The sequence below is a fragment of the Rattus norvegicus genome, chromosome 4 (genome assembly GCF_021556685.1).
Source record: "Rattus norvegicus strain SHRSP/BbbUtx chromosome 4, alternate assembly SHRSP_T2T, whole genome shotgun sequence".
Classification (NCBI taxonomy): domain Eukaryota; kingdom Metazoa; phylum Chordata; class Mammalia; order Rodentia; family Muridae; genus Rattus; species Rattus norvegicus.
In genome coordinates, this window is record NC_141537.1 from 120,400,886 (window position 1) to 120,424,521 (window position 23,636).

Genomic DNA, 23,636 nt, shown 5'->3' on the forward strand with positions numbered 1-23,636 from the left:
AAGGCTGAGAATGATTAGACGGGCTTCAGAGGAAACACTGAGCAAGAACTGGAAGTGTGTGTGCAGTCCAGGAACAGTTCTAAACGCCCAAAGCGTGGGCTGGAGAGATGGCTCAGTGGTTAAGAGCAATGACTGCTCTTCCAGAGGTCCTGAGTTCAGTTCCCAGCAACCACATGGTGGCTCACAACCATCTGGAATGGGATCCGATGACCTCTTCTGGTGTGTCTGAACACAGAGACAGTGTGCTCACAAGGCCCAAAGCTACAGGCAGAGTAGAGTAGGTGCCACAGAAGGGAGGGTGGGAGGTGCACGAGAGGGAGGTGAGGACTGCAGGCTTTGCAGTGATCAAATGGGATCAGGAATCAAAGTCAGTGGTGCTGATGGAACACAAATTTAATCCCAGCACTCGGGATTGATGTGGGAAGTTACACGATGTGGGTGGTATCATCCCTGGGCTGGTGGTCCTGTGTTCTGTAAGAGGGTGGGTTGAGCACGCCACGGGGAACAAGCCAGTAAGCAGCATCCCTCCATGGTCTCTGCATCACTGCTCCTGCCTCCACGTTCCTGGTCTACTTGAGTTCCTGCCCTGCCTTCCTTCAGTGATGGACTATAATCTACAACAGTAATAAACCCTGTCCTCCCCACGCTGCTTTTAGTCACAGTGTTTATCACGGCAACAGAAAACCTAACTAAGGTAGACCTCTAAACAAATTTTAGCCTAATTTAGATACTCATTCGGAGAGTATAGGTATTGGAACTTGCTGTGCTGGGATGAATAGTCCGACAGCATTCAAAGTGGGAAAAGAAAAGGAAACTGAATATACACAAGAGAATGGTTTACACAGGGAACGGTTTTAAGACGGAACAAAATACTAGTCAAGAAGAATTAATGAGCTGACAAAAAAAGTGAGAGGAAAGAAAGAAGAGCAGACTGTGGGACTCAATGGGGTAGAAACTATGTTCAAGCTCTAGAAGAGAGGGCTAGAAGGAGAAAGAGGTGGACGTTGTAAACAGGACACTTGAGATGGAGATTTCTAAAGGCGATACAGATGTTGAAGCAGACAGGCCTGTGAGCAAGAGCAGTGAAGAGAGACCGAGCCCTGTGGGTGACAGTGACAGGATAGCTGGCAGGTGGTGACACATCTGTTTTGAAAGAGCTGCAGTCTATTGAGGGATGAAGCAACAAGAGGCAGGATGGAAAAGACAACCGCTTCTCTGTCCTACTACAATCCTGAAGGCAAGTATAAAATAACCTCTGAAAGTCAAAGTGGAAGTAAATTTGGTAGAAAAAGAAGCAGGTGAAAACTAGGCTGCAATGTGAAGGTGGAAATGATGACAGGTGGGCTGCACAGTCAATTTAATGGACTTAATACAATAGAGAGCAAGTTCTCTGCAGACACCAGGGTAAACCGTCCTTCTTTTCCCTACACACCTGCGTGCTAGTTCCATGTAAGGAACAATGGCAGTTCTCTGGTGTGGCGAGGATTCCAAGGGGACAGATGACTTTGATTAAGGATAGCTGTAAACAGAACCTCATTAGACTATGCATCACCTCCTACACGATATATGTCAGTTTCTCTATGGCAGAAGGACCCACTCAAGCCTCTCATCTGTCTGAGGTCTAAGCAAGGCTGAGGAACTGAGTGCTGCAGCTCTTACCCTGTCTCAGGACACCAAGCGCAGAGAATATAAACAGGGCCTCTGAAGCCGTGCCCTTCTACAAGCACAGTCATGTAGTCAGGAGCTGCGGACTTCTGAGCTCTGTGCTTAACTACTTTAAAAAGAACACGTAGTTACTGATTTTTGAGTTAGCATGTGTACCACAGTGAGCCCACTTTTAAATATATTACTAGGAAAAACTGCAAAAACACAAAAGTAAAGAGTGTGAGAGAATTTCCTCAGCAAGTTCAGACTATACAGACCAGAGCCGGACTTACTTCACCATCTTTGGCAAGCTTTCTACCACACCTCATGCTATTTCCCTCAAGTTCTTCTTTATTGATTTCTTGAGGCCTAAAATGATAGAAGAGCCATGAGCTTTCACAGAAAACAGGCAACCAGTAATCAATAAAACAAAACAGTTTAAAAGAAAGGGAAAGTCTTTCTACTGGCTAGACACCATTCTCTTACTGGGATTAAGTGGTGTGAGGCCCTGGGTGTAACTCAGTGACTCCGAACTCACCTTGCAAGCACTAGACCCTACATTCATACTCAGCACTGACAAAGGAAAAAGAATATACTGGTTAAATCACACCTCAACGTCTCCCCAATTTGACTTCTAGATTATGTTCATGAAGCTCGGTCAAACCAGAAAAGAGAGAAAAAATTATCTGAAAAATTTTGTCTATCAGAAAAATATAATACTTTAAAAAGTATAACTACTAAATCTATTATTTCTATGAAACACAGTTTGGTGTCACCTCCCCCATCCAAGGGCTCATAGTGTAGCCCAGGCTAGCCTCTAACTTGTACTCTCTGCTGCTCAGCCTCTTACATGCTGGAATCACAGGTCTGCACAAGCAGGGCCAGCTCAGCATCAAGTCTTTGATGTCACTTATCTCAAATGCAGACTGTTTTTCGTGGCATGTAATTCTATAAGACCAAAATGTCATAGGAAAAATCCATATAGTTTTTTCTGTTTTCCTTCAGTTGGTATTTTACTTTAACATTTCTAATCATGAGACTGAAGATACGATATAGAATGAGTAATGTAAACGAATTATGAGAATCTTAGACTCTGAGAGCTCAGGTTAATGGAAGCACAGTCCCTGGTACTGGTACACGAGCACAGAGAGACACTGTGCACTCAAGGAAAGGGCACTACGCCACCACAGCATAAGTGCTACTGGTGCCTCGGTGGGTGCTTGTCTGGGTTTGGTAGGATGTGCTCTTTGCAGGGGAAGGAATACACGCAGCCCAGGCTGACAGGCCCAATTCTGCAGCTGCAGCTTTCTGTTTGCAGGGCTCTGCCTGGAGGTTCATGCTCACAGGCTTGCTGAAAACTTTGCAGTATTTTGCAGCCTTTCCCTCCAGTCCTCTTTTCTACCTGTTTTGTTGGACAGCTATTCCTAAGTGACTCCACTAAAGACAATATAAATATAATTTATAATCAATATGAATGGAAACATTCTCAGCAAGGTTTACTTATTCATTTGGCTTGAGGACTCTGGTAGAGGACTCGGCCTAGCACATGCTAGGCCATGGGTTCAATCCCCATATCACCAGACCAGAACTACGATGCAGCACACTCACCCCACTTCACTGTCTTGTTCAGCCCGAAGCATAGCCAACCACTGCTGCTTATACACTGAAGCCAGCCATTCTAAAACAGAAACATTGATTGACAACTAGTTGACAAATTTTATTTCTAAATTTGTATTTAAAACAGCAATTTACAAAGGAGGTTGTTTGCTTTATAAACATGTTGTAACGGTGTGACTCTCAGTCTTTACAACCATAAAGGCCTTTGAGCTCTCTCTCAGACTTAAAAATGGCCTCCTTTCCAAAAGAGGAGGAAAGCCTATGCTGGCACCTCCATCTTCTCCTCAGGCTCACATTGACTTCCATTTGTGGACATCATTCCTAGAAGTGTTTTCATTTTTGTTTTGCTTCTTTTCCTTGAGACAGGGTTTCTCTGTGTAGCCCTGGCTGACCTTGAACTCACAGACCTGCCTTTTCAGTGTACTGGGAAACTTAATTAACAGATTTTTCATTTATTAAGTTATCTGTCACAATACTTCATTCTGGGGAAATCTGTCCAGTTGCAAAGACCTCTCCAACAGGAGTGCACAGGCAATGGTGTGGAACAAACAGCTCACTGGTTTTGGATTTTACCCAGTGGAAGGGTGACTGTGTGTCACTTATCAGCATCTTCATGAAACCTAAGACTGCCAGGAGCTGAGAAGAAGGGAGAGATTCCAAAGACCAGAGAAGAAGGGGTGGGGGGCTGAAGAGACAGGACTGTGCAAAGGGAATGTATGCACATGGCAGGTGAGAGAACAGCCACAATGTACCACACAGCAGACTGCTGATGCTGAGCAAGTCTCCTGAACAAGGTCACTGCATTTCTATGGCTGCAAAGGTAAATGTTCCAGGGCTGAGGTCAATAATGAGAGCAGGTATATATATATATATATATATATATGTGTGTGTGTGTGTGTGTGTGTGTGTGTGTATGTGTATATAAAACTGACTGGGGAAGGAGGAGGATGAGTCAGACATCCAAATCCCATGATATGGAGGAAGGATTAAGGGTCAGACACAAGCAGTACTGTAAAGGACACTGAGGGCTCACACTAGGACAGTCTTGACCTCCGGGTCTAGGTCAGCAGAGAGAAAGGTATGGTTCTTTTTAGAGTGTGCCTTTCTGTACAGTTAAATAAATGCACAGATGAGACAGAAGACTGAGATTTTGTTGACTCTGACTCCAGAAGAAAAAAAAAAACCCTCACCAAACCAACCAAACAAAAAAGAAAAAACCAAACCCAGGTTAGAGAGGCATGGTGATAAGACGGGACACAGGCGGAGGAGGAGTACAGGAAGATGAGGAGTGAGACATCTGATGAGATGACCTAGGACAAATCTAATTTCATTAAATAATGAACCTCAACTGTGCCTAAAATTAAGACTGCCCTCTCCTGCCACCCGGCTGAGGATGGCACTCAAGAGCTTGCCTGTGACTTACACCTTTATCTCCAGTTTCCTGCTGAGAGCATAGACCAACCTATGTCTATAATGGGAGCCATGGAGCACTTTCTGCCTCCTCACAAGAGGGTGACACTTAATTTTAATTTATACTTTGCTTTTTAAGCTAAAATTTTTGAACACACAGAAAACTGTCTATATTTATATGATATAATAAAATTTGTTTCAAGTCTACTCATGTTACATCATTTCAAATCACAAAGAAAAAAGCAAGCCCTGAAATCTGGCCAGAATATTTAAAGATTTTTTTATACCAAATAAAATTATTTAGACTCCAGATGTTAATATAATTTTGTCTTCCAGAGACCCAAAACTTGTCCACTTGTACCAGACACACCTAAAGTACATAACAGACTGTTTTTTTCCAAACTTTAAATCTTAAAGACAGGGCTGAGGAGCTGGCTCTGTGTAAGAGCTCTAGCTGCTCTTCCAGAGGACCCAGGTTTGGTTGGTTCCCTGCCCACATCAGACAGCTCATCACCATACATCTGTAACTTCAGTTCTAGAGAATCCAATGCCCATGAACTTGCAGCATCTGCACTCAAACGCACACAGACACCTACTATACATAATTAAATCTTTAGGGAGCTTTAACGAAAGTTGATTGGAAGGACACACATCCTTTGGCATCTAATTTATATAATATCTGACAACACTGGTGTTTACTACACACTAAAACTAGTATAAGCTTGTTGCATCTTGCTTGCTTGCTTTTTCGTGCACATTGCATCAAACCCAGGGTCTTGAACATGCTAGGCAAATGTACTAATGAGCTTATAGACTACTATATGCAACTTGTCACAAATACAACAGATTTATAAAACTAATTAATACTTGTTCAAGAAATTTGAATAATATTGATTACATGTATTTGATCAAATATGTTTAAGAATTCAGAATAGGGGGTTGGGGATTTAGCTCAGTGGTAGAGCGCTTGCCTAGGAAGCACAAGGCCCTGGGTTCGGTCCCCAGCTCTGAAAAAAGAACAAAAAAAAAAAAACCAAAAAAAAACCAAACAAACAAAAAAAAAAGAATTCAGAATAGGAAAAAACAGAAACTAAGCAAATTTAAGGAAAACTAACAGAAAAAGCATCTGTAATTTTTAAAAACAACAAAACTATTTGTCAGGCTGCTATCCGAAACAGCTCACTGGTTAACCTACCCGAAAATACCCAGAGCTAAGTGTGTTGTCGCCTACCCTGATGGCACTTGGAGAAGTAGGCGACCAAATGCTTCAAGCTGGGGCTGAATAGAGCTTACTGCAGGGCCTAGCATGCAGCTTGATTCATACAGAAAACAAAAATGAACACCCCATTGCAAAATGCTTCTTAGCCAGGTACTTGAATACTGAAATATGGTAAAGGAGACCAGTGTGCGACGTGGCCCAGATGATGATTCACGTGCTCATCCTCTGGGCAGAGATACATACCTTACGGGATCAAAGATGGCTTCCTGGCTTCTTCACTGTTCTTCCCTATGCAAGTATGAAATGCTACAATCAGAAAAACATGGCTTCAAATCAGAAAGCACATCAGGTTTTCTTACCTGAAGGTACCAGAGAGTCCTGCTCAATGATCCTTGCAGAAGCCAGATCACTGATAATGTACTGTAGCCTTAAATGTCTGAACACGGGCGCAAATGGTTTTCCCTGCTCAGTTTCAAGGAAAGTCGTCCCTTCAAAGTCTATTAAGAAAGTTTTAATTAAACAGCATTCTTGTCACATGTGCTGTTTTACTAAATGCTTCTATGGGCAGTCATAGACACAGAGTCTTCTAGAATCTAAGTAAGCCATTTCCAAGGATTTCAACAGTCTTAGAATAAATGTAAAATCTGAGGAAACTTAGAGGAACTTTGATAAATCCCTCAAATGAATTTTGGTACTTATTAGGTCCTTAGGTTGGAACTTCAGCTGTCCTTTTATTTTTGTGGTTGCTCTTACAGACAGCATGGTAGGAGAGGTGCACTTGAGGAAGTGACTTGTATGAGACTCTGTCTCTAGAATCCCTTCCCAAGGAACCCAGAAGGCCATCTCAGGGTTTTCACATGATGACCAGGACAGGGACAAGCTACTCAGCCTTCTAACTTACATCAGTGATGGACACTACATGTAAATTTTGAGTTGCCTGATGTGGGTGCTGGGAACTGAACTTACTTCCTCTGCAAGAGCAGCACACACTCCTAACTCCCTACTCTTACTGAGCCGTGTCTCCAGCCCCTGGAAGGGCTGCTTACACAACATGCAGTGCATGTCACATATGACCCCTCCATCTCCTTTCTAGTTAGTGATGCACGGAAGCCGTCTGCAGACCCTATCAAGAGTCACTGGCTGAGAGATGGGGCTTAGCTTATCAGAGGATATCTAATCTGGGCAAACAAGTATAAATCCCAAGATGAACTTGTGAGCAAACAGAACAGCAATTCTGGGGTTAGAATACGGTAACAGGCCAGGAGTGTTTTCTTCTCCTGCACTGACTTTCCTGCTGTAAAAGGCTAAAGTAGGAAATTGCTCAGCTGTTTTTCAGCTCTAAAATCAGGCCAAGGCCTGACTGTAAGAAACATCATTAAAAGAAGGTGTGTGTGTTTGGGGTAGGGTGGGGGATGGGGAGAATTCTCATTAAGAACATTTCAATGTACCTTTTTTCCACTTTGAAAACCAGACATCTGTTTCTGTCAAAAGCTGCTTTAAAGACCCATTCCAGGAAGGCACCAACTGAAGGAACATCCACTAGTTAAAAAAAAAAAATAACAAAAGGATTATAAAATGTCATTGCTTTATAGTCATATTTTCAAATGTTTAAAAGTAACCTCTTTTTGAGATGGGGTCTCATGTAGCCAGGCTGGCCTTGAACTTAGTATGTAGCTGAGGACAAAGTTGATTAACCTGTGGAGTGCAGGACTACAGGCCCATGACACCATAGTCAGCTTTTAAGTCAGTGGTTCTCAACCTGTGGGTCATGACCCCTTTGGCAAACCTCTATCTCCAAAGATTATAATCTCCAAACATTTTAATTCTTAACACTAACAAAATTACAGTTATAAAGCAACAATAAAAATAACTTTATGGTTGGGAGTCACCGCAATATGAGGAACTGTATAAAAGGGTCACAGCATTAGGGAGATTGAGAACCACTGGTTTAACTGGTGCTGGGAACTGAACCCAACCAAGGCTTTGTACATGCCAGGAAAACACTCTACCAACTGCGCTCGATGTCTAGCCTAATAGCTAAAATCTCCATTTTGGTTCAAATCCCAGCAGCCACATGGTGACCCGCAACCATCTACAATGGGATCAGACACTTCTGGTGTGTCTAAAGAGAGCAACAGTGCACCCACATACATGAAATAAATAAATCTTTAAAAAAAAATCTCCATTTTGCAAACTGCCAGAAAGTGTAACTATTTTAAAAAATTATTTAACTTTATTTTATGTGCATTGGTATGAAGATGTCAGATCCCTTGGAACTGGAGTTACAGACAGTTGTGAGCTGCCATGTGGGTGCTGAGAATTACCTGGTCCTTTGGGAGAGCAGACAGCACTCTTAACCACTGAGCCATCTCTCCAGACCCGAAAGTATATTAAAGCTTTTAGATCATCATGGCAGGAAATAGAGCCATAAAAACTCCTGTGCATATTAACTGTTGCTAACACTCCTTAGTGAATCAAACAGCTAGAGTTTTAACATATATAACACACTGGTACTTCTTTACTAACATATTTTTTTTTTAAGGTTTACTTATTTTATTTATGAGTATGGACACACCAGAAGAGGGCATCAGATCTCTTTACAGATGGTTGTGAGCCACCATGTGGTTGCTGGGAATTGAACTCAAGACGTCTGGAAGAGCAGTCAGTGCTCTTAACCACTGAGCCATCTCTCCAGACCATCATATTTTAATCACTAACAAATCAATCACACTAAATACGACACAAGACTGTAAGACTGCAGGAGTAAGAGTGAGCACAGGAATTTCTGACTCTGTTATTGAGACAGCACGCACACTGTGAAGAGCATGGATATTCAATCCTCCAGCTCTCATGCAGGAGCTGAACACATCATCTAATTTCTCTGGGTTTTACTTTCTTCATTGGCAACCAAAGTGTATGGAGTGTTTCCCTTGCAGTACACATCCTTCAGTGGCCTGAGTGTTTATTAGTACTGTGTTGGCAGAGTGACCACCATCCAAGGTCAGCACTTTGGACATCAGAGCAGCTACACGGACAGAAATCCAGTCCCATCTTGATCACCCAAATGCTATGACGGAAGTTTCTCACTGCAGGTTTCACAACTGCATGAAGTGCACACATTTCCCACAGGGACGACAGAAGATGGATGACACACAGTGGGGCAAGGGCAGTGGCCTTTGCCTCAAGTACACACAAGTAGTGATACCAACCCTTACCAACAGTCAAGAGTAATAGCTCATGTCTTTCCCACTGTGAAACAAAACTGGATCTGAATCCGCCAAGGATGAAAGAAGCTGGGCTTGGTGCTCATTTGTGTAATCACAGCACACAGATGGCTGAAGCAGAAGGATTAGTGCAGGTATGTATGGGATGCAGAACGAGGCCCTGCCTCCAGAAAACAAACAAAACAAAACAAACAAAACAAAAGCAAGCACTGTGGTGGTCTGAAAGAGAACGGCCCAGTATGCTCATTTATTTGAATTCTTGGTCCTCAGTGGGTGGGACTGTTTGAGAAGAATTAGGAGGTGTGTCCTTTTGAGGGTGAGATTTGAGTTTTTAAAAGCCTAGGAGGGGTTCAATCTCTTTCTCTCTCTGCCTTCATCTTGCTGAAATGATATGATCTCTCAGTTACTGTTCCCGGGCCAGGCCTACTACAGCTCCTGTGCCAGGCTACTTGCCACCAAGCTCACTGCCATGATAATGGACTGACCCTCTGAAACCACAGACAAGCCCTCAATTCAATGCTTTCTTTTGTAAGCTGCCTTGGTCATGGTGTCTCTTCACAACAATAGAACAGTAACTAAGGCAATCATGAATCTTTAAATCTAAATAAAGACTTAGGTTTGAGCACACATATTTCCTGGCTTGAGATGGGCTGGTGGAATGACTTAGGATTTTCAATTCTGTGATGGTGGAGAAATGTACCAGGAACCACTTGCTTTCAGTTCAGGACACAACTGAACAAATTACTGGAGTCACATGTCATTTACTGATGTAAATGTCCTAGGTTAGGTGATGTAGCCTACACACGCATTCTGAGCACATTCAAGGAGGGAGAAGCTGAGCTGTGCTGTTCAGTAGGTCAGGTATATTCAGTTTATGATGGATTTACACAGATTCAAGCCCAGTGTAAGCCAAGCAGCATGTGTAGCTCCTCTGCCTTACTGAGCACCCAGAAGCAGTATTTCCAGCTGTTCACCACAGAAGCGATCTGAAGTAATATTTTTATATTCTTTCATCAGTACCTTTTTCAGAGCTGTATATACATCCATTTCCACTTGCATCACAAATAAGTTAGATGAACCAATGAGCTGCCTCATGACGTTTATACTGTAAAAAACAAACAGAGCGGGTTGAAGGACTCTGCTGAACTAACAGATTTAAAGCTTTATGTGTGTGTGTCTGTGTCTGTGAGAGACAGAGGGAGGAGGCGGATGCAGGATGTGGCGCTCTCCCTAAACCACAGGTCTGTTCACTAAAACAGCTGCATTTTCAAAGCAATCTTTTCTTTTCCTGAAGCAGGACATGTCTTTACAGACCAGGCTGTCCTCAAGCTTGCCATCCCCCAGTCTCAGCTCTCTCAGGGCAAAGATCATCAGCATACCCCACATACTATTCAAAATAACCTTTAACATCTGTACTTAAAGAACTTTTAGTCAGAAATTACATTGTAAGCTGGGCACGATAGCCATGCCTATAACCCCTGTGGAGGCCAGTATGGTCAGGCCAACCTGACCAATGCAGTGAGTTCAGGGCAGCCAGGGCTACAGGGAGACCTTGTCTCAAAAAACAAGCAACAACTTTACTATCTTAGAGTAAGATGAGGAAGCTCCCAGTAGTTCAGATTCAGAATGGAAATGTGGCCACTGGTTGCTCACTCTATTTCTGTTTCTTTCCCTGTCCTCCAAGCCAAAAAGCATTCAGGTTTCTAAGACAACTTCTCTATGACAGCCTTTTTGAAAAAGTTCAGTGAGATCTCTAACATCTCTCTCTCCCCTCTTGGAAGCCATGACACACTAGACCTTTGATATATCCATTTTCATCAAAACACCTTTAGTCCCAGCACTCCAGAGGCAGAGCTAGGTGGATCTCTGTGAGTTCAAGGCCAGCCTGGTCTACAGGGCAGCTAGGCTATACAGACAGACCTTGTTTCAAAACACCCCCCCCCCAAAAAAAAAAAAAAAACCCTAACTAGGAACCACTTCACACACATGCCATTTATGCCCTGGAGCCTTCAAAACATTTCCATGCAGCATTCTCTAGGTCGGTCATGGATATCTTGGTCTCACAGATGCAGGAAAGCTGACGGTGGCAAACACAGCACAATTACACTGCCTCATCCACAGCCCTCAAGCTGCACATCATCAACACTCCAGGACATCCAAAGGGAAGGAGGGAAGGCAGAGTGAATGATAAATGCATGTAGGTCAAAGGCCAAGCTAATCATGAGTATGATTTCAATCAGGGTGTGTGTGTGAGAGAGATGGGGCGGGGAGGGAGAGAAGGAGAGAAAAACACACGTCATGGCACGTGTGGACATCATAGGGATTGTTCTCTCCTGCTACCTTGTGGATCTTGGAATAGAATTCAGGTCGACAGGCATTTTGTGTAAGTGCCTCTACCCTCTGAGCCATCTATTGTCCCATAAACATTTAAAAATAGGGTCTGAAGAGGTAACTCAGTGGTTAAGAGTGCTTACTGCTTCCCAGTACCCACATGGCAGCTCACAATCATCTATAACGTTAGTTCTAGTGGATCCTACACCCTCTTCTGCTCTCTAAGAACTCCTGAACACACTAATACACAGATATACATACAGACAAACACACACTACAATGAATCTTTTAAAAAAATTTTTTCCTGAAACACATTTTGATTTTTTTTTAAACACCATGTTCTATGATAGAAAAGGTTTTCAAACTATCTATCCCCTTTGAAGCTCTAAGTTTGCAGATGTAAAGTATCACTTAGAAGTCTTCACAGGCTTAGAGAAGTTGTATGCTTCTATTTCTATTACAATTGTTAAAACAATACATGTATATTTTATCATTTAAAACAAAGAGATAAATGCAGAGCTTATTAAGTTTGTGTGTAAGTCAGGGTGCCTTTCATTAAATAGTTTGCTTTTTCTTCTTTCTTTCTTTTCTTTTTTTTGAGACACTCACCATGTACTCCTGGATGTCCTGGAACTCACTCTGTCATCCAGACCAGTCTTGCACTAACAAAGATCCATCTGCCTCTGCCTTCCAAGCCCTGGGTTTAAAGGTGTGCACACCAGGCCTGCTTCTCACAATATTATTTGTATTAAAAAAACAAAACAAAACAAAAAACCTGGAATACCTGAGCAAACAAAAAGTGTCCCTTTAGGGTGATTTGCTGTGAAGTTACTTAAGAGTGCAAATACCTGAGTTCTTTGAAAAGCTCCACACTCTGGTGAGTCATGAGGTTGTTCAGCAGCCACTCGAGGCACCTGGGGTTAAAGCAGGGTTAGGGGTGTCTGAAGCTGGTCACTCACTGAGGTCTTACTTATAATTTAGTGAAAAGAGTATTAGTCATGCTAGGCCATGCTCAAAGTCTACCTTAATGACCTGAAGTTTAGTATTGTTTCTGTCAGGAGTTACTTACAGGAAATTCCCTAACATTAGTTTCATTTCTCATTAAGAAAACTTCATGTCTGTGTTAAATATTTTTAAGATGTCACCTTCCATATACTCTGAAAATGAGTTCCGCAGCTCTGGACAAGAGTCGAAGTGCCCATGTTTGTATTGGTGCACCATCTGTGGCACCCTGTGAGCGGTGGCCAGTAGTATATGCATGTTTCAGGCCCACCGTATGCTAACAAGGGCAACTCTGAGCAAGTTAATGCTTGTCCAGAAGAAGAGCAAGGCTTTTAAGTAACGAAGTCTAAACTCTATTCTTCCCCTAGCTAATTCTTTATTACATTCTCCTAAGACTCCAAAACAAACAAACCCCCGGAAGTGGGCTAGGAGAGAAACAGGAAAGGTGGCTTACTTTTTCTTTACAGAGTCTAGTCCATAGGTCCCTGCCGATGTGTAATAGCCACACACAGTTCTTACAGAGATGGTCTCCTTCATGGTCTCACCACACTGCTGTATCAAACCATCCTGTAAACATAAACAAGCACCGGAAAGGCCATTCGCCTGGGGAATCAGCTCTCTTATGTCATGCTTTCAAATACTAAGATGCAAAACCAAATCAAAGTAGCAAGGAAGGAAGGAAGGAAGGAAGGAAGGAAGCCTCATTAACTGCAGCTAGTCTAAGTTTTTTTCTGGGTTCAATAAAAATGTTGAGAAAAGAATCCAGCAAGTAGCCCACGGACCATCTGGAGCTGAGAGTGAACTGGGCAGGGGAGGCACCAAGGAGAGATGCTGCAAGTCTCATATTCTGTTTTCCACTCTGGACTTTTACCAATTTCTTCAACAGCACTTGTCTTTCCTGTTCTTACTGAACTAAGAATTCTTTATACAGTCATCTGATCAAGTGATGAGACAAAGGAATACTATGGATGCATGAACAGTGCTCAGTAAGGGTTAAAGCACCACCAGTACCCCACAGATGCCTCTGAACAGGTATGAGTTTTAAATAACATTAAAATTTTAATCTAATGCCCTTCTCCCCTCCCCTCTTGGCAGGCAAGAGAGCTGGCCCCAGGGTCATTAGAGTAGAAGGACGGGAGAACTGGCCCTGTCCCTCATTTTTGGGACAGCGGGCCTTGCACCTCCTCTGGGAGGGATGGTAGAGTTGGCCCTGATTGCATGGGTGAGTAGGACCTGAGAGCATGAGAGCTGGCTCTGGCCCTTACTGCAGTGTTGGATGGGCTAGCCAGAGCAGTGTGGATGTGGGACAACAGATCTCCATGACATAGGATATCCAAGAGGAGCCTCCAATGAGGATCCAGTATTGAGAGTGTAGCAGAAGACAAGAGGCACTGAAGCAGACAGCAGACCACTGACTCACTGAAAAGAACATCTGCAAGTAAAGCTGTGTGGACAAAAGGGTGTACCATGGGTCACACTGTGGCATACTGTGGCTTCCACAATGAGATTTTTTTCTTTTGTGGGGAAGGCTGCAAGGGTTTAAGGTAGGTACCGGGGAATAGGGAGATGAGTGGGATTAGGGTACATGATGTGAAATTCACAAAGAACCAATAAAAAGTTTTTAAAAATTTAATCTAAAATATGAATATAGGTGTCAAATAAACCAGCTTCTATCTACAGAAAGAACACTGTCACTTTTTCACTCAAGTTTCTGAAATTATCATGCAACTATATTATTAAATTAGAATTAGTAAGTTATAAAAATAAGGCACAATGCAGGTTTAGAACAAAACCAAAAGGACCAAAGTTAGAAAATAAAGATATGCTCGGTCCCCAGCTCCAAAAAAAAGAACCAAAAAAAAAAAAAAAAGAAAAGAAAAGAAAAGAAAGATATGCAAAGTAAGTATTATAAAGATAAAAATATTTGAAAACATAACTCAGCCAGGATAATCAACAAGCTATAACTAGCACCTTAGATTTAGACAGATCAGCACGTCAGACCACATGAGCGTCAACTAAGCCATAGTACTGACTTGGTGGTTTATAAACCTACCTCACTTCTAGACCCTTCTCTTCCTACACCTCACCCGCACTGCCCCAGGCTGTGACCCCATCTTCCTCTCTGTGGTCATTACTGCTACCTTCATCTAGGTGGCATCTGGACAACCGCAGTACACTTGTACCTCTAACACACTTCTTTTCTTCACTGTTGTTCGTGAAACAGTCTTCCACTGTTCTGGTGTGAATCAAACCCACAGCCCTGCACATGCAGGTGAGCATTCCACAACAGAGCTGCACCCCTCAGCCCCCTAAATTAGAGGCTGTCTTTCCCTGATTAAAATCTTCTGAAGGTGCTCACAGGTAAAGTTAAACTTTATAATGTACAGAGAAGCCTTCATTTGCTGATTTTGGCCTCTTTCTTTCTAACCTTTTTTACTTTTGTTTTGTTTCTTGAGATAGGATTTTACCATGTAACTCTGGCTGGCCTGTACGTCACCAGGCTGATCTTGACCTTAGAGATTTGCCTGCTTCTGCTTCCTGAGTGCTGCTGGGATTAAAACATGCACTACCACACCTGGATTTTTTAAATGTTTATTTGTTCATGTTGTACAACATCATAGCATGCTTGTATTGACCAAAGGACAACCTGGAGGAGTCAGTTCTCTCCTTTGACTGTGTGTGTCCTGAGGATGAAACTCAAATTGTCAGTCTCGATGGCCAGCACCTTTATAGGCTCAGTCACCTTGCCAGTCCTTATATTAGTAGTATAAACTTAGTCTCCCTCACTTCTCTATCTTCTATCCTGTTCCTGGTCAGAAATGCTATTTTGCACCTTTCCACACAGTTCAAGGTAAGCACACTTCAAACTCCATCTGGTAATAGAGTGAGGACACGAGGCTGAACTGGCCCTTGCTGTCTTCCCAAGTTTATTAGGACCCCACATGGGATTGATGCTGTACTCTTAGCACTGGGTACCTGTCTGCACCTTTGGTTTTACTTATCTCCCTGGAGGTACGCACAGATCATCCACGCTTAGGGACTACATCTTCGTCCTCTTTGGCTCTTATGCCAAGTCTTACATATGGCACAATGTGCTCAGCATACAGCTACTGAAGGATGCACATCGTTTACATGGGATGACATCATAATTAGGAAGCTTAAAATAACCAACAATTTCTTTTTCAATGAACTGTGATCATATACCATCTGCTTAACAGTGATGCCACCAATGGACAGAACTCTGCGGAGGAATGTGTGCGGGCAAGCGAACACTCCCAAGTGTCAGCACACCAAGGAAGAAACAGCTCCCATCCACTTCACACGGGGTTCAAAGCCTCTCAATCTAAACAACAGCTTTTGGTCAAGCATTTTCAACAATTTCTAACAAATGGCATGTCTATACATTTTGTTTAAAGGTCCCTGAAGCGGAATGTCACTTCTGTTTTGGAGGTGTGCACAGAGCCCCAGGCACCACGACACTGGTGAGTGGTGGCATACTTACCAACTGCAGCATGCAAGCTGCTGCCAAAATGGCGACAACCCTGCTGGGCTTTATTAAGACGTCATCTCGATACAGTGATCCAAATGCAACCTGCAGTGCTGAAAGCAAAAGTGCACACAGAGTGAAATGCTGCCTGCAGAAGCAAGAAGGACGTTAGCCTGCCCCTGGAGAAGCATCAGGAACTAACATGGCAGCCATGGTTACTGATGGTACTGATACATAACCTTGCTTGCTGGAAAGGATTCTGCCAACTCCAGCCACATTTTCTCTGTCTAATCTTGACAGAGTCAGGGGTTAGAATTAAGGCATCCTGGAACAGAGCTGCGTCAGAACTGCTGAGTACATCAACTCTAAGTATAGGTGCACAGCCCATCACTCTATGATGATACTTCTTTAGGAGTGGGTAAGGCTCTCACTATGTAGATCAGGCAGGTCTCCAATTCACAGCATCCTCTTGCCTCAGCCTCCTCAGGGCCAGAATTACAGACCTGTGGCCCCATGCCACTAAGGTGTGTGTTTAACTTCTGACCACCTCTGTGCCTGCTCACACCCCAGTCCTCACATCTAAGACCACTCCTCCTCCAATGCCACTCTCATTGATATTCTTCAGTTTGCTTTATAAACACCTCAAGCTTCTTTGCCTCTGGAGAAAGCCTTGGGTTTCTCCACTTGGCACGTCAAAGGAGATGAGCAGCAGGAGTAGGGAGGAACAGGAGAGGAGAGTCTGTCTGCACGGAGGCTCACTGAGCTGTTCTCACAATCCCTTACCCTTTCCTCATCTACTTTTATTTTGTGGTGTTAGAGAGCAAGCCTTAAACAGGGCAGGAAAGCTCTCTTAGCATTTAGCTGTGTCTGGGGCCCTCACTGCAGCCTTTATAAAAAGTAGTCATGCTTTCTGTGCTCTCCCACCTCCTTCAATCCCAGGCTGACACACTCACAAAGACACAGGAGCAGACTGACTGAACTCCGAGGACTAAATGGAGACAGGAGACACAACAGATAAACTAAGGAGAGAATTAATATGAAATACTCACCTTCTAGTATATCACACAACCTTTCCCCTGGCCTATAAGGCTAGAATATTTACTTTTTACCAAAAGAACAATAAGGTTATGCTTTTACGATTTTTATAAGTAGTAATTATGGAGGTCATACCTTCTATATCAATGTTCTGGTCAGGAATCTCCAGTTCAATAATATTCATGCTGGATTCTTTCCAAGAACCACTGAACATACTAGAAAAGTAGCCAGACTGGAAAAAAAAAGTCAATGATTAGCCAGCACTTTGTCTTTTTTCCTATTTTTAACTCCAAGCATCTACTTTATCAAAACAAATCTAACATATCATTTCAAGAGAAAAAGACCTTCAAAACCTGTACAACAAGAAGTTAAATAAGGCCATTATGAGGTAGAGTGAACTAAGTGTTCAATGTGATAGATATTATTGCAAAACTAAAGCAGGGACTTACACTACTCTCAGAATCCAGACTCCACATCACTATGAACCTGGGCGGCCTCTCAGCAGGCAGAGCAGTCCCTGAGGTACACAAGCACGACAGCATGCACACGGACTGCTTCTGTACTCAGGAGAGTCACGGATCAAGCCCTCCTCAAACCACCGACTCTCTCCTGTGGCCTCAGTAGCAAGTAAGGACCCGGAGAACTCTCATACTGAACCTAAAAGGGGGTACTCCAAAGAAATCTGAGACCCACGGTTTAACTGTATGTGCCCACAAAGGATTCCGAACCCCAGCACGATAGAAATCTCTTGCTCCCTGCCACAGTCATTCCTTGAATCAGCACTGCAGTACTTTAGGACGCATCACGTATTAGCTAATTAAAAGTTCCATTTCGGGGTTGGGGATTTAGCTCAGTGGTAGAGCGCTTGCCTAGCAAGCACAAGGCCCTGGGTTCGGTCCCCAGCTCCGAAAAAAAAAAAAATAAAGTTCCATTTCATATCACAAACATATAAATTAAAATAGGATATCAGCCCTCAGTATTTATGCTCATCTGTTTGCTCTATGGCTCCAAGATACAGTCAACTGTTGGCTTAAATTTTACTTTTAATGACGGTTTTTAAATGCTTTAACCTTCTTTCTACCCCCCGACCCACCAGAGGTAGTGGGGAAGAAAGGCTACAGGGGAAGTGCACCTGTTTAGAAAGGTGCTTTGTAGCAAATCTCATCCACATTGTCTGAAAATTAGCAGTTCAGTTCACAGTCAGCAGCAGCATCTCAATCCAACCCAAACACTTCATGGATATACCAGTAGTCTGGCTCGGTAGCGTCGGGCTAGCAGCAGCAGTGACACAACCTAGCAGAGACAGCCAGGTCTCAGTAAATTGGCGTGAGTCGGCTGGAGGAATCTGGACCACCAAGGACAGCAGGAGAGGCTCTCAGCTGTGTCTCTCTCAACAAACTCAAGATCACTGAACACCAAGACCAAGAGCAGCTGCAGAGCTGGCTCCACCAGCCGGCACCGCGCCATCGACTGCGTCTTCATACTCCCTCCAAACACCGCATGCCCTCCACAGGTCTTGCCTCAGCATCTGAGTCTGAGCAAACCTCCACGTGCACCTGTCTCAGCTGACATCACTCTGCCAATCAGCCTGCTCCACCGACTCGTCAAGAAGCTGCTGCACACCACCAGTTTTTTGGTATATTTTCTCTCCATGGAGTACTGACAAATGCAGCTCAACAACATATGAAAGCAATACATGTGTGTCATTAGCAAAGAATCTTTTATCATGTAGCTTTTACATGCTTGCTTTAGTGAGACATCTTGTTGCCTGTGTTTACTTCATCAAAACATTCTTTCACGAGTGCCTTAGCCTTTTACTTGTGTCTGGTTTAGTAAAACATTCTTTTACTTGTGTTTGTTTCAGGAAAACACTTTTTTACATGTTTCCCCCCAAGCAACACCATAACACAACTGACTTTCCAAAGAACCCTTAAGTTTTTACTTCAGTCAACACTAAGTCAGATGCTCAAGGACCTCAGCTCTGCTCTGACTGTGCATGGGCTCACACACTCAAGTCTCCTGTAGGTCACTGGTAGTGCCTACCACGTAGATGCTGTGTAATTGCCACATTCTGGCTGAGCAGATGACAAAAGCCCTACATGGTCAGAACAGATACAACTGCCTTTTTTTCAAATATTTGTAACACAGAGTTGTTACATCTCAAGTTGTGGAACTGCAGATACAGGGGGTCAGCTGTTCATGGCCCACAGCTAGGATGCAGACAATGGTTCTGTCTGAAGGTACTGTCATGGATTGTGAGACTTTAATAATAATCAACCAGGTTTCACAGAAGACATTCTTTAAGTTAGTAAGAGGTTGTGCTTTTTCTTTTAGGGGTTCAAAAGACAGCTACAGTTGGTGTTGGTATTCTGATGTACACCTTGGATTACATAATCTTTGGGATTTTTTTTTAAAGGATTTCATCTTTTTTAGGACTAAATTCTTCAAATAAATTTGTTCAAAGATAAACTTTTAAAAGTTTTGATTAAAATGTGGGAGGAGGGGCTGGAGAGATGGTTCAGCAGTTACAAGAACTTGCTGCCCTTTTTGAGGACTGGAGTCATTTCCCTGCATCCACTCAGGCAACTCACAACCACCTCAAAATCCAGCCTCGGGAGATCTGACGCCCTCCACAGGCACTGTTCTCAATTGAATAAACCCACACACAGACTTACATATAAACACATCAATTTTAAATAGTGAAAATAAAAATAAGTCAAAAAATCTAATTAAGTGTGAAAGAAAAAATACTTTTTAAACATCTCTGGAACAATTTAGCTCTATTGTCTTTGCTCCCATTATTCTCTGACAATGAGGGAAGCACTAACTCCATAGGTAAGAGCCATGAGGTCTAGCACAGTGAATAAATGAAACTTGAGTGGAATGAGGTATCCGAGGCTGGGAGAGGTGGCTCGGGAGTGGGGGTGGGGTGTGTGTGAGGTGGGTACATGTGCTTGCTGCCACAACTGACAACTGACTTCCCACAATCCACAGGGAAAGAGAATCAACTCCCTCCAGTTATCCTCTGACACACCACCATGGCAAGCATGTGCAGACACACACATAAAATAAGTAATACTAATAAATGTAAATGTTTTAAAAAGAAAAAAAAGTCTGAGCTCTTAGAGCCACATTGTGTTCTATTTTGAAAATTCTGAGCCATTTTGAAGGGTAAAGTAACAACGGGGGAAAAGTCAAATGGACACATCAGTTAAATGACAGCTACAGCATCTGCAGGTCTCCTCTGTAACTCCACTGGATTGTCTAGGAACAGGAGTAACATCAACTCCCCACTCACTTTCTACAAAGCAACATTTGAGGGAAATGTATTCAAATAGTTATAAGAGAAATGTAATAACCTTAACCTAAATAGTACAAATTTTCCTCCAATTCTTCCACTTTCCTGCAAAAAGGCACTAACACAAGCTTTTGACAAGAGGCAGTAATGGGTAGTATGACAAAGAATTTAAAAATCTGTTGTGAAGGCAGAAGCCAGCTTTCATTCCCAGTGCCCACCATCTTTCTTCCTAGCAGATACTCTATGAGGGGAGAGCTCACTATGAAATCCAAACAAACCACAGAACATACTCCAGAGTGCCCGGGCTTCCTTCTCCAACCTAGGACATCAGGGAAATACTCACTTGACATAAGTAGATTTTGTGTAAGCTCCACTCTTCACCTAGAGCACAGATCTTAATGTCACTGTTTTCACCATTCAAAAACAGCGTTTGGTAGATGTATTTCGATGTGCTCTTTAATTTTTTCCTGTTAAGAAAAACACCAAGTTACATAAGCAAACAGCTCAGCACTAGACTAGCGTCACCAGGCCCTGTCCAATGCCAGCATATTAAAGCATGCAACATTTCACCGGTTTTTCATACACCAGTAAGTCTCATTTTTGTCCTGTTTCTGTGAGGTCCAGCTTCCCTACTGTGTGAATGAGAAGATATGGGAGAGGGGAGAGGGATGTCAAGAGAGGTTACACTAGGTGCTCTTACTAGCTGATGGATGAGGCAGACATCTATATACACCCTATATAAGTTGTTGGTTCTAAGCCAATTTAAGTTATTTGCTCAATAAACAAAGACAGGCTAGCGATCACACTTACTAGAGTAGAGTCACTGTTGCTGCAGGAAACTGCCACTCAACTATAATCCAGTTGGAGGAGTGCCTGCCTTGAACACATAAGGCCCTGGTTCAACCCTCAACATCAGAAAACAAAACTTAGATTCAAGCTTATTTCAGCTTCAAACTAAACTAATTAAAACTAGTTTTAAATTCATTGGTTTTCCCCACAACACAAATGGTTTGCAACCCTAGATCAAAGCTTTTTAAAACTATGCTAAGGATATGTATGTTAGAGGCACTGGTGGGGCAGAACCATGAACTATGGAAGCCCTGCAACACCCAGAGCATCATCTATTACATCTGCAAGTGGTTTCTACATGTGACTTATTTTAGTACAGGAACTGAAAAGCTTGGCACCCACAGGGTTGAGGACCTAACTCAGTGCTTGCCCAGCATACACAAGATCCCTGGGCTCACCCCTTACCACCATATACACCAGGCATAGTGGAATAGGTCTGAACTCCCAGCACTGGGGAGGTATGGAAAGGACAATCAGGAGTTCAAGGCCATACCTTGCTCAATAGCAGTTTCACGGCCAGCTTGGACTACATGAAGCCCTACCTAAGAAAAAAGAGTTTGCAATTTCTGCTCAAGATGATCTGGTAAGTAAGAGTATGGTCATGGTGGTCAGCAGGAGCTGATTTACTTTAAAAAGACAAATTTTCAAAAGATGTATTTACTTATGTGTCTGTAAATATGTGCACACATGTGTAGGTGCACACTTTGTGCATGTAGAGGTCACAGGAGGCAGTGGATGTCACCCTTTATCACTCCCCATCTACTCTTCTGTGTGTCTGTTTGCTTGAGACAGGGTTTCTTTCTCTGTGTAGCCCTGGTTGTCCTGAAACTCACTTTGTAGATCAGGCTGGCCTCAAATTCACAGAGATTCGCCTGCCTCTGCCTCCCACATGTTGGGATTAAAGACATGCATCCCCACAGCTGGTACCACCTGTTCCTTTAAGTCAGGTTCTCTCCCTAAATCTGGAGCTTATATGTTATGATAAGGTAGGAACCAGAAAGCCCCCAAGATCCTCCAGTCTCTGTCTTCTCCATGCCTCTCCCCAGAGATGCCATGTCAGGCATGCACAGCACATCTGTTAGGTTGCATGAATGCTGGATTCAGATCTGACCTCCATTCCTCACGATAGTGGAGCAAGGGCTTTTTACTATTGAGCAGTCTCATCAGTCTGAGCTAACCTATCTTAAATTTTCTGATGACTTCTGATAGCTTTTCTAGTAGTTTAAACATTTAAAATCTCTGGTGCTGGACAGATAGATGAGTGGTTAAGAATACTGGATTCTCGGGGCTGGGGATTTAGCTCAGTGGTAGAGCGCTTACCTAGGAAGCGCAAGGCCCTGGGTTCGGTCCCCAGCTCCGAAAAAAAGAACCAAAAAAAAAAAAAAAAAAAAAAAAAATACTGGATTCTCTTTCAGAAAACCTTGATTTGATTCCCAGCGTCTAAATGGCTATTCACAAGTCTATAACTCCACACACCCACACAACAACAACAACAACAACAACAACAACAACAGCAGCAGCAGCAGCAGCAGCAGCAAAACCTTTTAAAAATCTCTTTCCAGAAAGAAAATAATTGCAGAATGTGGTAGTTTTAATTGCTAACTTGACACAATCTAGATTCACTTGATGATAAAATTTCAAGGAGAGATTTATTGTCTAAATTGGGTTGGCCTGTGGGTTTGTCTGTGGGTTATCTTTTTTTTTTTTTTAAAGGTATTTTATTTATTTACTTAATGTATGGGAGTACACTGTCGCTGTCTTCAGACACACCAGAAGAGGGCATCAGATCCCATTACAGATGGGTGTGAGCCACCATGTGATTGCTGGTAATTGAACTCAGGACCTCTGGAAGAGCAGTCGGGTGCTCTTAACCACTGAGCCAACTCTCCAACTCCATAAAGGAGTACCAGTCCCAATGAGCCAGCCAGGAGGTTTATCTTGATTATGTTAATTAACGTGGGAAGATCCACCCATTATGGGTAGTACCATTCCCTAAAAAAGGTGTCTAAGCTGTGTAAGCATGGAGGAAGCCAGCAGAGTCTGCATGTGTTAGCTCACTGCTCTCTGCTCTTGGCTGCATACAATGTGCTAGCTGGGGTTCCTCTATCTTGACTTCTCTGCAATGACGGACTGTAAATTGGAACTTTGAGCTAAAATGAACCCACTATATCCCTAAACTGTTTGTCCTGGTGTTTTTCTGCAGCAAAAGAAAGTGGTTATAGTGGTGCATACCCATAACCTCACTGCTCCTAAAACAGGAAGGAAGATCAAGAGTTCAAGGTTAGCCTTAGCTAAACAGCAAATTGGAAGCCAGTCTGGGTTAAATGAGACCTTGTCATGAAACAAACCAAGAGGAGTTACTGTTTCACCTTGTGTCCAGAATCTGTTTTCCTACTCAGGGCTCTCCAGAATATACAGCAAAGGCACACACACCCACGATGTTCTAGAAAATCCTGACTAATAAATCATTAATTCCAAACACAGGGTGAAACACACACACACACACACACACACACACAC

The 23,636-nt window shown here is 43.0% G+C and overlaps 1 protein-coding gene across 4 annotated transcripts in view; it reads right to left on the reverse strand.

Moving 5' to 3' along the window:
* Window positions 1-23,636, reverse strand: part of Gmcl1 (germ cell-less 1, spermatogenesis associated) — a 39,220-nt gene that overhangs the window by 10,681 nt on the left and 4,903 nt on the right. For 2 of the 4 annotated variants that reach the window (NM_001033931.2, NM_001010956.3), the window contains 10 exon segments: window positions 1,938-2,013; window positions 3,253-3,322; window positions 6,250-6,387; window positions 7,339-7,429; window positions 10,135-10,219; window positions 12,294-12,359; window positions 12,902-13,014; window positions 15,950-16,047; window positions 17,105-17,201; window positions 20,611-20,734. In NM_001033931.2, the coding sequence (NP_001029103.1) occupies window positions 1,938-2,013; window positions 3,253-3,322; window positions 6,250-6,387; window positions 7,339-7,429; window positions 10,135-10,219; window positions 12,294-12,359; window positions 12,902-13,014; window positions 15,950-16,047; window positions 17,105-17,201; window positions 20,611-20,734 (958 nt within the window). 4 annotated transcript variants of the gene reach the window in all.